This window comes from Bombina bombina, chromosome 1, assembly GCF_027579735.1.
Source record: "Bombina bombina isolate aBomBom1 chromosome 1, aBomBom1.pri, whole genome shotgun sequence".
Classification (NCBI taxonomy): Eukaryota; Metazoa; Chordata; class Amphibia; order Anura; family Bombinatoridae; genus Bombina; species Bombina bombina.
The window spans coordinates 1,107,506,306-1,107,519,845 of NC_069499.1; the positions used below are offsets into that span (position 1 = coordinate 1,107,506,306).

Consider the following 13,540-nt stretch of genomic DNA (forward strand, 5'->3'; position numbering starts at 1 on the left):
GATTAAAACCTCTAGTCAGGCAATTAAGGAATACTTATGGATGAATAACAGACCTAGATTGAGTTATCAAAAATTAACACTTAAAAAAGAATATTTGGGCCTGGGTCTTCCTAACTTAATAATATATAACCTGGTGGCAGTGACCAAGATTGCCCTTGATTGGCTCCTAGAGAGTAACCATTTTACTTTGCCAGAGATAGAGAGTGGCTTGATAAAACCTCTTTATTTAAAAAATATTCTCCATCTTGAGGTTAAGAACCTTCCACCATATGTTAAAAAAATAGATTTGCTTAGAGATACAATTGTAGCCTGGCACAGAACATGTAAATATCTAGGTATATACCCCTATGCAACACGATATTTAACTATCAAAGGAAACTCAGAATTTAAACAAGGCCATTCATCTAAAATATTTTCAGACTGGCAAGAAAAGGGATTATCCAACATTATTCAACTAACAAAAAATAATCAGGGAATAATTCAAGTTGAAGACTTCGAAACAATTAAAAATAAATATTTCCTCTCTGAGAAACATTACTTTTCATTTTTACAAATTAGGCATTATTGCCTTAAATTAATACAAATACAAGGGAATAACTGGGATCTTGCACCACTAGTTCCGGTAATTAATCTCATCAAAAGCGGTAAATATTCAATATCCCCGCTATATAACCTATTAAATAATATAAACTACAAACAACATATTGAAAGTGGAACTGTAAAATGGAGGGAAGCTCACTTTCCGAATCTCACTACGCAAGTAATATTAAAAAGCGTGGAAAGAGTGGAGGAAGCATCATTAGCTATCCCTATGCGTGAACAGCACGTAAAGTTAATGTGGATGGTATATATCACACCCGAGAAGATTGCTAAATGGGGTGGCACAGGGGAAGGAGTGCTCTGCATTAAATGCAGACAACCAAAGACAAACCTAATCCATAGCTTTTGGCTATGTCCCAAAATACAAGGTTTTTGGGGAAAGATAGATTTCTGGCTGAGCAAAATTTATCAAACTCAAATACTCTTACAACCAGATCAGATCTTTTTTTTTCACTACAAAAAAGAACACCTACAAAACCGGAAATTTATAACGATGATAATTTTATTAGCTAGAAATCTTATATTAAAAGGATGGAAACAGGCCAAACCACCTTCCTTTGGGAATCTTGGGGAAAGTATTCATCACCAATTTCTCATAGAATTACAAGATACTATATACCACATTGACAACAACATAACACGTTTCTTTAGCAAATGGGAGAAGTGGATTAAATCTAGAGAGATCGAGGAGCAAAAGAAAATAATTGGAAACTTCAAAAATACAATCTATATGGAAAATTGCAGATTGAGAGGAGAATGGCTTTTTGAAACGCCCGATCAGGCCTAGATATCAGAGGGAGGGGGAGGAGAGGAGAGAGAGAAAAAGGGAATTTTTTTTTTTTTTTTTTTTTTTTTGTTGTTTTATAAGACGTAAATATTTCTATGGGATTTAAGATGTTATAACTTTAAATTGAATATTGTATATACAGATCACAGGGGGGGAAAAGGTACTAATATAGACAGAAAGATTCTTTTTGTTTTTCTTTGTGTTGTTTCTGTGGTTGAAAAGGGGAAAGGACAAAGGTCTGTTAGTCTTTTTTTTTTTTTTTTTTTCTTATGCTTTCTTTCTTTATGATAATAGAAAGGGGGAAAAAGGAATACCTCTCTATATCTTTAAGTTTATTATGCTTCATGGACAGGTATCCTCCCTAAAAGATTTAATTTTCTATGTTTGAGACCAGGATTGGGTAAACATATACTGCATTATATAGTAGTTGAAACATGATGTAAACAGTATGAAAATGTTATACTATGACTTTGTCAAAACTGGAAAGATTGATTGTTAAAGATTTGTAACTGATGTATAAAACTAATAAACCTTTTTAAAAAAAAAAAACAAAAAAAAACAAAAAAAAAAAAAACTGCAATTTAGCAAAGCAGGAAAACAGTATCTGAAGCCTGGAGAAGCCCACCACTGATGCACTGCCCTGTGCCCTACCCTTCACTGATACACTTCCCTGTGCCCTACCCTTCACCGATACACTGCCCTGTGCCCTACCCTTCACTGATGCACTGCTTTGTGCCCTGCCTTTCACTGATGCACTACAGTGTGCACTACCCTTCACTGATACACTGCACTGTGTCCTACCTTTCACTAATGCACTGCCCTGTGCCCTACCCTTCACCGATGCACTGCCCTGTGCCCTACCCTTCACTGATGCACTGCTTTGTGCCCTACCTTTCGCTGATGCACTGCCATGTGCACTACCTTTCACTGATACACTGCACTGTGTCCTACCTTTCACTGATGCACTGCCCTGTGCCCTACCCTTCACCGATACACTGCCCTGTGCCCTACCCTTCACCAATACACTGCCCTGTGCCCTACCCTCCACTGATGCACTGCTTTGTGCCCTACCCTTCACTGATGCACTGCCCTGTGCCCTACCGTTCACTGATGCACTGCTTTGTGCCCTACCCTTCACTGATGCACTGCCGTGTGCACTACCCTTCACTGATACACTGCACTGTGTCCTACCTTTCACTGATGCACTGCCTTGTGCCCTACCCTTCACTGATGCACTTCTCTGTGCCCTATCCTTCACTGATGCATTGCCCTGTGCCCTACCCTTCACTGATGCATTGCCCTGTGCCCTACCTTTCACTGATGCACTTCTCTGTGCCCTACCCTTCACTGATACACTGCTCTGTGCTCTACCCTCCACTGATGAATTTCCCTGTGCCCTACCTTTCACTGATGCACTGACTTGTGCTCTACCCTTCACTGGTGCACTGCCCTACCCTTCACTGATGCACTAAATATATATATATATATAAATATAATTTTTTTATTTTGTTTATTGTGATGCTTTTTATTTGAATATTTTATTTCAGTGCATTTGTATTCGTTGTTAAATTTAATAATGAAATGCCTTTTTAACAAACTTCCTTAAAGGGACACTGAACCCAAATTTTATCTTCGTGATTCAGATAGAGCATGCAATTTTAAACAACTTTCTAATTTACTCCTATTATAAATTTTTCTTCATTCTCTTGCTTTCTTTATTTGAAAAAGAAGGCATCTAAGCTATTTTTTTGGGTTCAGAACCATGGAAAGCACTTTTTTTATTGGTAGGTTTATTTACCCACCAATCAGCAAGAACAACACAGTGTGTTCACCAAAAATGGGCCGGCATCTAAACTTACATTCTTGCATTTCAAATAAAGATACCAAGAGAATGAAAAGAATTTGATAATAATAGTAAATTAGAAAGTTGCTTAAAATTGCATGCTCTATCTGAATCACGATAGAAAAAAATTTGGGTTCAGTGTCCCTTTAATATGCCACCTTAGCAGTCTTTAGCTTTTCATTCCATCTTAACCCCCTCTACTTTTATTCATTCTAAAAACAACAGACCAGTACAGCAATTTTATTTTAAGCCCCTTCCCACACTGCAGCTTCAGTTGTAGCTTATTAGCAAGATATAAGAAGCTGCAGTTCACTGTATTAGGCAAATCAATCAGGAATCAAATGTCACATTATGCAGAGGGAAACTGCTGGTTTATTGTAGGTTAAACTTAAAGCAACAGCACTTAATTTCTTTTTGTGGCATAGGTATTATTTAGTGATAAGAATAACAGCTTCTATTAATTGCTATATATTGGAATTAGTTGTCTTAGAGGTAAAAACATTTTTTTGTTATGTCTGTCAAAAATAGCAACTTGCAGAAATGCTGTAGCATTTAATGCTAAATCGTATATACCATAATAAGAGCATGTCCTTTTAAGGCAGTTTTAAATTCACTTCTATTTTCAAATGTGCTTTGTTCTCTTGGTATTCCTTGTTAAAAAAAGAATATGCACATATCCTACGCTAGTAGGAACTGGCTGCTGATTGGTGCCTGCAAGCATTTGTCTCTTGTGATTGGCTAACTAGATGTTCAGCTAGCTGTCAGTAGAACAATGCTGTTCCTTCAGCAAAGGATAATAAAGCAAATTTGATAATAGAAGTAGATTGTTTAAAATTGAATGTTCTATCCAAATTATGAAATAAAGTTTTGTTGTTTCCTGTACCTTTAACATAAAACTTGAACATATGCCAGATGCAAAAAGGGGCAGTACATTTTTCTCACTGTATCAAATCTCTTTGCAATGTTAAGGTACTAGTATTAACACAGCAGCGTTAGTATTATATACATTGCATTTGCTTTGCAGGACAGGTGTAAAGAAAGAAAGAAAAAGTAATTTGCTTGGGTTGATAGAACTAAATTTACTCTAAAAATAATGGGAAGCACAGGTTCTTGTGATCTGAGAGACCTGTTTTGTGTTTTTTTTAAGTTGTATTTGTATGTAACAGTGAGTGGTACCAGTATTGATCAGATAATGCCTCTGTTTTTTACGTCACGTTTACTGACAAAATAGATCTTACTGATTATCTGAAATCCGTGTGACAAATTCACCTCATATAGCGTTGTTTTTGTAAGCAGGGTTGTGCACCTGTTTGTGTGACATAATATTGGGTGGGTGTAACTGTGTTATTATGTGTCCCTGCAGGTGAAGTGCTGCTTGTTGATGGTGTCACTGCTTTGTGCCAACGTTACTCTGACATCATGTGTTACATCATCGGAGGACCACAGGAGAATGAGGTAGTTAGTGGGTTTATGTAATGCGACTACATGATGTCAATGTTCCTAAAGTAGCAACTAATCAGAGCCTCTGCTTCATTCCAGCTGCTGCTGCTTACAGCCTTGACATGTATATGTGAAAGCTTATGTCACATGCTGCAGTGAGTATACAGCATCTCCCATACATCACGTTATATTTGTGCATTTACATATTTATGTGACACTGTCTCTGGGCTAGATTCATAGACGTTTGTTGTAAGGATGTCAAGGGGCCTCATTGTGATTGGCGAAATTATGTTAGAAAATTATTTACCAATTTCTTTTCCAGCTTTTCATTAGTGGGCTGTCCTAGAGGCGTGGTTGTTTTTTTTAATGTAAACCTTGATTCAATTGCCCCAGTGAAGTATCTTGTTTCAGTCAAGTGTCAATATTTCAAAGCTGATGAGGTTGTGTCTTTTTTCTTTAAAGGGATATGTAACCCAAAAATTTTCTTTTGTGACTCAGACGGAGCATACCATTTTACTAAAGTTTCCAATTTACTTCTATAATTAAATTTGTTCCCATGATATTCTGTGGTGAAGAGAAAACAAGGTAGGCGTCAAGAGCACTACATGGCAGGAAATAGTGCTGTCACCTAGTGTTCTTGAAAATGGATAACATTCTTGCAACACTGCTACCATATAGTGCTCCGGAAATGGGCCGGCACCTAAGCATACGTGTCTGCTTTTCAACAAAAGATAGCAAGAGAACAAAGAACATTTGATAATAGAAGTAAATTAGAAATTTGTTTAAAATCAAAGGCTCTATCTGAATCGTTTAAGAAAAAATTTGGTTTTTATATCCCTTTAACTGTATTCAGCTTCTCTTGTGTAGACTGTTTAATATTGAAAGGTTTTTATTTTTGTTTTAATTCTTTTGTTTAGTAATGTTTTGAAGGCCTTTTTGAAATGTTGGTGATGCTGGTATCAGTGTAAACATATCATATATATATATATATATATATATATATATATATATATAATTAAATATAGGTATACATATATACAGATATATATATATATGAAATTAATATCTATTTATAAATATTTTGAACATATTCTGCTATGTGCAGAACATTGGAATGAGAAATATTTACAGTAAATACATTGAATAGCACTTCATTTAATATGAATAATGAATAAATATGATTTTACATGTTTTCATCTATCTGAATCGTTTAAGAAAAAATTTGGTTTTTATATCCCTTTAACTGTATTCAGCTTCTCTTGTGTAGACTGTTTAATATTGAAAGGTTTTTATTTTTGTTTTAATTCTTTTGTTTAGTAATGTTTTGAAGGCCTTTTTGAAATGTTGGTGATGCTGGTATCAGTGTAAACATATCATATATATATATATATATATATATATATATATATATATATATAATTAAATATAGGTATACATATATACAGATATATATATATATGAAATTAATATCTATTTATAAATATTTTGAACATATTCTGCTATGTGCAGAACATTGGAATGAGAAATATTTACAGTAAATACATTGAATAGCACTTCATTTAATATGAATAATGAATAAATATGATTTTACATGTTTTCATCTACTCGACAGCAAAGGGCTCCAATGCACTTTTATATATATATATATATATATATATATATATATATATATATATATATATATAATGTCTATATATGTGTATATGTGTACCTATTTATTTATGTGTATATATGTCTATAAATACATAAATACACATATAAATAAATACATGTGTGTGTATATATTTCTATCTATCTATCTATCTATCTATCTATCTATCTATCTATATATATATATATACACACACACACACATGGACATCTTTAGACGTGTATATGTATGTATGTCTATGTTAAATCCCTTTGTCTGTCTTTTTTTCTAACACATGTAACATTTTTTTAAATAATTTTAATTGGTGTTATTATGAGTGTAACTCTACTTTGTAATGTATTTTTGTGTGGGTGCATGAATGTGTGTGTATGTGCTTGTGTAAGTGTGTGTGGGTGCATGAATGTGTGTGTATGTGGTTGTGTAAGTGTGTGTGGGTGCATGAATGTGTGTGTATGTGGTTGTGTAAGTGTGTGTGGGTGCATGAATGTGTGTGTATGTGCTTGTGTAAGTCCCTGTGTCCACACATACATACGCTCATACACAGACACATTCTCTCAAATTCAAATTCATATGCAGATGTCAGTATCAACTTTCTCCCAATTAATCTGTGCTGTTTTTTCAGCAAAAACGTGGACCGGAGTTCTCTACTGGACAACATGGACACAGTTTATTTGATACTAGATGAGGTCATAGACCAGGGGTGAGCAGGGACACCTGTGTGAGGGGAATGAGTGAAGTGTGCATCTGTTTACAGAAATCACTGTAGCCTGTTTTTTTTTTTTTTGCAGGGTAATTCTGGAAAGTGATTTTCAACAAGTTGTTCAAAGACTCAGCTTTAAGGTGAAGTTTGCTCCCTGATTCTCACCTACTGTTTTCATTACTCCCCTTCACACCTTGTACCTGATGATCTAAAGCTCTCTGCTCTGGTGAGATGATCTAACAAGTCTGGTCAGTACTGTGATACTGTCATGTTATAAAGGCACATGTTAGCTTTATAGCTGTTTAGCTCACTGTGCAGACATACTGTATATATTACAATATAATGCCCCCAAAAAGGCCTCAAAGCTTGTGAGTGATTCCTCTCCATGTCAGAGAGTTTTCCATCATCAAACCCCTTGTCTTCCATTGGTTCCTCACATACTTTCCTTCTGCCCAGTTCTCTAAAGCTCTCTGCTCAAGCGAGATTATCTTTAAAGATACGTTAGTCTTATTAGGTCCCTTGCATTCTCTAAAGGCAAATTTTACATTGAGAGCAGTGTAAGCTATGTGGGTGTATGTGAAGGATAGACACATTACAGTCAGGGGTCAAGTTCTAAGTGTTTACTGAAGCATAGTGCAGGAACTCCGTTCCCATGCATTATCGCTCGACTTGAGCCCTGATTACAGTACAGTAATCAATAAAATAAGCAGTTTATAAAGTGTATGAAAGTGTAAAGTAAAAAAAATCGTAATTAAAGTAGGCATTAAAGGGACATTAAACACTTTGAGATGGTAATATAAAATGATAAATTGTATATATAAAACAACTCTGCAATATACTTTCATTATTTATTTTGTCCTCTTTGCCTGTAATTCCATTCTGAAATTGTGAGCTTTTCAGTTCCTGTTAGAAATGGAAGTGCAGAACACTGTTAAATCCAGCACAACCATTGGCTGCACACTCTAGTGACCTATTTATAACGGTCCCTAATTGGCCACAGCAGAGAAGGTAACACAAGTTACAACATAGCAGCTCCCAGCGTTTTATAGACACTAAAACTTTACACTTATTTTGTCACTTTTTAAACAACTAATGAAACTTTAAAAAAATACATCTACATGTTAGTCATGGACTAATCTTTTCTTTGAATGCATCATTCTATCTAGCATGTATTTAGTGTTTAATGTCCCTTTAAAGGGACATTTAATTGCTGAGTACAACTACTAGAATGGTTACTACTCACCGTGTTGTTGTTTTCCCTCCTCTGCCTTCAGCTGTCTTCAAAGTTATTCTCTTATTTTAACCCTTTAGAAGAATTAGTTAGTGACGCTCTGCATCTTCACACTGCGCGCCTCCATCTTTGTTATCTAACTTTTAAACTGCGCAAAAACCTGCAAAATGTAACCCTCTGCTCTCTATTATGTGAGCTAAACTAAAGTGAAAGGTACAGCTGTCAAAAAGCAGATCTGTGAGAGTGCAATTCTATTATCACAGGATACAACAGTATGCAAGATGGCGGCGCGCAGTATAAAACTACCAACTGGATTCTGTTTTGAATTAAAATAAGAGAACTGCTTTAAAGAAAGCTGTAGGTACAGGACGGAGAATAATAGCATGGGAAGTAGTGACCATGTTACTTTAGTAGCAGTTTAATCTCCCTTTAAGAAATCATATTAATAGTATACATTAAAGTGATGGTAAACCTGAGCGTGTTTGAAACGCTAGCATCTAATGAGTAAACAAAGTGGGCCTTTATTTCTTTTTTTAATCGTTATAATAAAATAACCCTCTTCGGCCGTCCAACGCAAAGCTAATTTTTTTCACAAGGAGACGTTTCTACCCCTTCTGCAAAAGCTGCGCTAGCTAACATTTGAGTGTTGTATTGCTAGCGCAGCTATTGCAGAGTTTCTGACTTACTTTAGTTAAGTTTGTATCCTGAGGCCTCATTAGATGTGCGCTAGCGTTTCAAACACGCTCAGGCTTACCATCACTTTAAAATTAGTATGAAAAACGTACTAGTTCCTGATTTAGCAATTTATATTAGAGAATTTAAAGACAGGGAGGTCTGACAACGCGTCAGAGTGATATTGCTCCATGCCATTGAGATTTAGAGAATCACGCCTTTAAGGGACATGAAACCCATTTTTTTGTTTCATGATTCAGATCATACATTCAATTTTATACAACTTTCCAATTTACATCTATTACCAACTTTGCTTTATTATTTTGGTATCCTTTGTTGAATTAATAATAGTAAAATAGAAAGTTTAAAATTGCAATGGTCTGTCTTAACCATGAAAGTTTAATTTTGACTTTACTGTGCCTTTAAGTCCCCCACATTCAAACACCTTATTGCAAACTCTCAATAGCTTTCACCTTGCGGTTTATGGTTGTTTGCTTCACATCCGTTACAAAGTTTTGTATGTGAGTAAATCTCTTTAGTACTGCTCTGTCTAGTCCCTGCGTCCCTATACAGATGCGCCCTATAATGTACCCCATGTCTTATTGTTCCCTTTAACCTGTTCCTTCCCTGGGTGACACTATCTCTGTGTTGCAGACAATCTCGGAGCCTGCCTTTGGATTTGTCTTGTTTGATTACATTACGGGCAATATGGAACAGAGTCGTGGTGGGAAAGAGCAGACATAAAGAATCATTGCTGTCACTATTCAGGATGTCACATGCTCGGCCTTATTGCAAGTGTCCCAGAGGCAGAGCTGTCAAGGACTTGTCATGTGCGTTGTTATACAGCACTGTGTACACTGTTTGTTTGTTTTGTGTAAATGTGCTCTTGATTATGACTGTTGGTCTCATTCTCTAAAGCTCTCTGGTCTGGCGACATTATCTAACATCTGTGCATTCACTCAGTAAAGAGTAATAAAGTAACACACTCACATGTGGGTGAGCACACACAGGTGCTGAAAGAGCAAGCTGGGACTTCTCAGCTGCCCAGCTGACTGATCTCCCCATGACAACAGCAGGAGTCCAGGATCAGAATAGCCTGATGAAACAGCCTTAAGGCTGAGAAACGTGTCGCTTGTTTTAAGATGTTTTTTTAAAACCACCTTTATATTGACATACAATGTTGCCACTGTTTGCTGTGCCTGTCTCTGCTTGAGAATTAAGCATTGAACGACCGGTCACTGTTGGTGAAGTTTTGAGGTCCCGGGCTCCTTCTGCCACGGGGAGATCAGTTAGCTGAGAAGTCCCAGCTTGCACCTTCAGCACCTGGGTGTGCTCAACCACATGTGAGTGTGTTATTATGCACAGATTGTACTTGGCCATGTGGCGCCCCTGTTTTCTTTTTTAGTGTGGAATTTGAGAAGAAGAGCCGCCTCACAGGGAGCGTCCTGGGTGAATTCTAGAACACCTAGATCACGCCATCTTTCCTATTTGGATGAAAGTGGACACATGTTTGTGCATGAGAATTGTGGACTTCCACTTCTATAAGTTATTTTTTAGACTTTGTGATCATTTGATGGAGGAGAGTGCCCCCCTTTCACTAGTTTGGACAATATCTAACCTCAGTACTGCGGGGTCCCTCAGTAGGGTAAACCACCCAGTCGTTAGTTTTAAGGTTCAGGTCACAGTTGAAAATGAAGAATAAATATAGAAATAAAGATGATATGTGTGTTAGAATCTAATTATAAACGTATTATTATTTAATCCGTCCTAGCTGTATAATTATTATATATTATATTATGCAAATATATGCTAATGAGCATGGCTGGTATTTTTTGGTAGAAAAAGTGGCAACCATATCCCTCAAAGAAGTTTAAAAGGGCAACTTGTATCTGTAGAGCTGTTCATCTTTGTATACATGCTTACATATGTGAAGGAGAAGACACATACATTACAATATAAAACAAAATCTGAAAGCTTTTGTGTTATTTCTCTTCATGCTGGAGAGTTTTTGATCATCGGTCCAGAGTCTTTCTGTTCCTTCAGGTTGTAGTGCACTGATTGTTCACCAAGTGTGATCCTGCAGTGCCCTCTGCTGTTACTATTTATAATTGTAGATGAAACCGTATATTAAACTGTATAAATGTCTGGCGACTTTTAAGGAGGTAGAAATCACATAATATTAGACTGATATCCAGAGCCCAGAGCATCATGCATGTGGTACAACCTTAAAGCGTCAATCCGTCAAAATATAAATACCCATACATGAATTATATATTAGGATAGAAACATATTTGCAATATACATGTATTGGCACAAATGCTTCTAATAAAAGTTATCACTGTTTTAGTGTTACATTTTCTTTGCACGTGCATGTGAAGCATAGCTAGATATTCTCAGTGTACCAGCATTTTAAATAATGCAGCTGCTCTGAGCACCAGTGGGGCTTGTATCATGTCAGCAATTAACAAATTGAGTAATTACCAGATGTTACAAGGACCTTAGGCTCTCTGAACAAGCCCTGTGTTTAAAAGGCTGGTGCACTTATATACACTTTTGAAACAGCTCTAGTTTTTATTAGAAGCAGTTTTGCTAATACAGGTATATTACAAAAATTTTACTTTTCTAAATTTAAATGCATCCATGTGGATTCCAATTTTGGCTGGAATGTTCCTTTAAATAAACCACTCATTGTAATATAATATGTTTGGTGTTTAAGTGATACAGCAAAAAAGTAAAAACCCTGAAATATATTTTGTTAGAGGACCTAAGCTAACATGCCTGAAAGCCCTACAATAGCATAACATTGTAAGTAAAATGTCAATTTATTCAGCAAGATGCAAAGGGTTAATGGTCTTTGTACTGAAATATGCCCTGCCCAGGTACTACAAATGCTTCCAATAGGTTCTATAAAAGGCAAAATTAAAGTATGGCAAAGAATAAATAATTCCAATAGGATGATGTTGGGATTCATGTGACTGAAATTGCACTTTAGTATATAAGGTGAACTCGGGTGATTCTTTTTAGGTTTGTGAAGACAATAAAGGGACAGTGGACTCAGGACAATATTCATCATGCTTATTAAAGAACACTATGTAAACATGGTAAAATATATATTTGATGTGAAAAAACGCTTATGTTAAAGCTGTGTTTTTGCGTTTGAAACATTGGGGCATATTTATCAAGCTCCGAATGGAGCTTGATGCCCCGTGTTTCTGGCAAGCCTGCAGGCTCGCCAGAAACAGCAGTTATGAAGCAGCGGTCACAAAGACCGCTGCTCCATAACCGGTTCGCCTGCTCTGAGCAGGCGGACAGACATCGCCGGAAATCAACCCGATCGAGTACAATCGGGTTGATTGACACCCCCTGCTGGCGGCCTATTGGCCGCGAGTCTGCAGGAGGCGGCGTTGCACCAGCAGCTCTTGTGAGCTGCTGGTGCAATGCTGAATACGGCAAGCGTATTGCTCTCCGTATTCAGCGAGGTCTGTCGGACCTGATCCGCACTGTCGGATCAGGTCCGATAGACCTTGATAAATAGAGGCCTAAGAGTTTAATAGAAGCTCACAGAATGATAAAAAGCCACCCACATCTCTATTGGTGGGGCTATTGGTGGAAAGTGACACACCTCCACAATCATATTAAAAAACAGGTTTATTTTACAAGACAGGAGAATTGTTTTTATAAAAAATAAAAAAAAGAGAAAAAAGTAATAAGTATTACAATACCCTATTCGTTTATTTTTAAAGCAACAATGGAAGGTCTTAAAAGAACATAAAACCCAAATTTGTGATTTTGTGATTCAGATAGGGAATACAATTTTAAACAATGTTCCAATTTACTTTTATTGTCTAATTTCCTTCATTCTCTTTGTATCTTTTGTTGAAGAATCAGCAATACATTACTCGGATCTAGCTAAATGCATTTGGTGAGCCAATAACATGAAGCATATATTTGCAGCAACCAATCAGCAGCTCCTGAGCCCACCTAAATATCCTTTTCAATCTCATGTCCCTTTAATGATCAGTCCCAGGGAAGGGGCAACAAAGTAGGAAAAATAAGGAGCCTATAGTTAAGCACATAGAAAATGTGTTTGAAATAAGGTATATCCGCTTAAAGGGACAATAAAGTAAAAATGAAACATTCATTATTCAGATAGCTTTTCAGTTTTAGCACTCTATTGCAGCTGTGTTTGTATCTATGTATAACATTGCTATAAACACTGTTACAAGCACTGTTCAATTGATAAATGAATCAACCCACTGGGTAACTGTGTATCACAAAAGTTTTAAAATAAAGTATCAAAATAAAGGATATAGTCCCAAGTGTAAGTGTTCTATAAAGAGATCCAAGAAAAACCTCAAAGGAAAAAAAGATGAAGAAATATAGTGAAGGTCCATTTTCATAAAAAGATAATGACCAGAAGAAACCTTACTCATGTTTATGAGGGCTTATGACTAAGCTCTCAGGTAAAAGAGCATTCCTAGGAATCAACTACACCAACGGATCTGTATGATGCAATTTGAAATTTTAATAAAATATTAAAAACCTATTAAAAGTCATAAATAGACATAATCACATAAGGAGTATACACAAAATCTAGTTTTCTTCAGAACATTTAG

General features: G+C 36.2%; 1 protein-coding gene across 2 annotated transcripts in view; it reads left to right on the forward strand.

Moving 5' to 3' along the window:
• The window catches only part of COPZ2 (COPI coat complex subunit zeta 2), a 57,981-nt gene extending 47,084 nt beyond the window's left edge, over window positions 1–10,897 (forward strand). For both annotated transcript variants that reach the window (XM_053697452.1, XM_053697443.1), the window contains exons 4-8: window positions 4,594–4,685; window positions 4,770–4,825; window positions 6,944–7,021; window positions 7,110–7,161; window positions 9,579–10,897. In XM_053697452.1, the coding sequence (XP_053553427.1) occupies window positions 4,594–4,685; window positions 4,770–4,825; window positions 6,944–7,021; window positions 7,110–7,161; window positions 9,579–9,668 (368 nt within the window). In that variant the 3' untranslated portion in view covers window positions 9,669–10,897. The remainder of the gene's footprint in view (window positions 1–4,593; window positions 4,686–4,769; window positions 4,826–6,943; window positions 7,022–7,109; window positions 7,162–9,578) is intronic.
• Window positions 10,898–13,540: the final 2,643 nt, after the last annotated feature.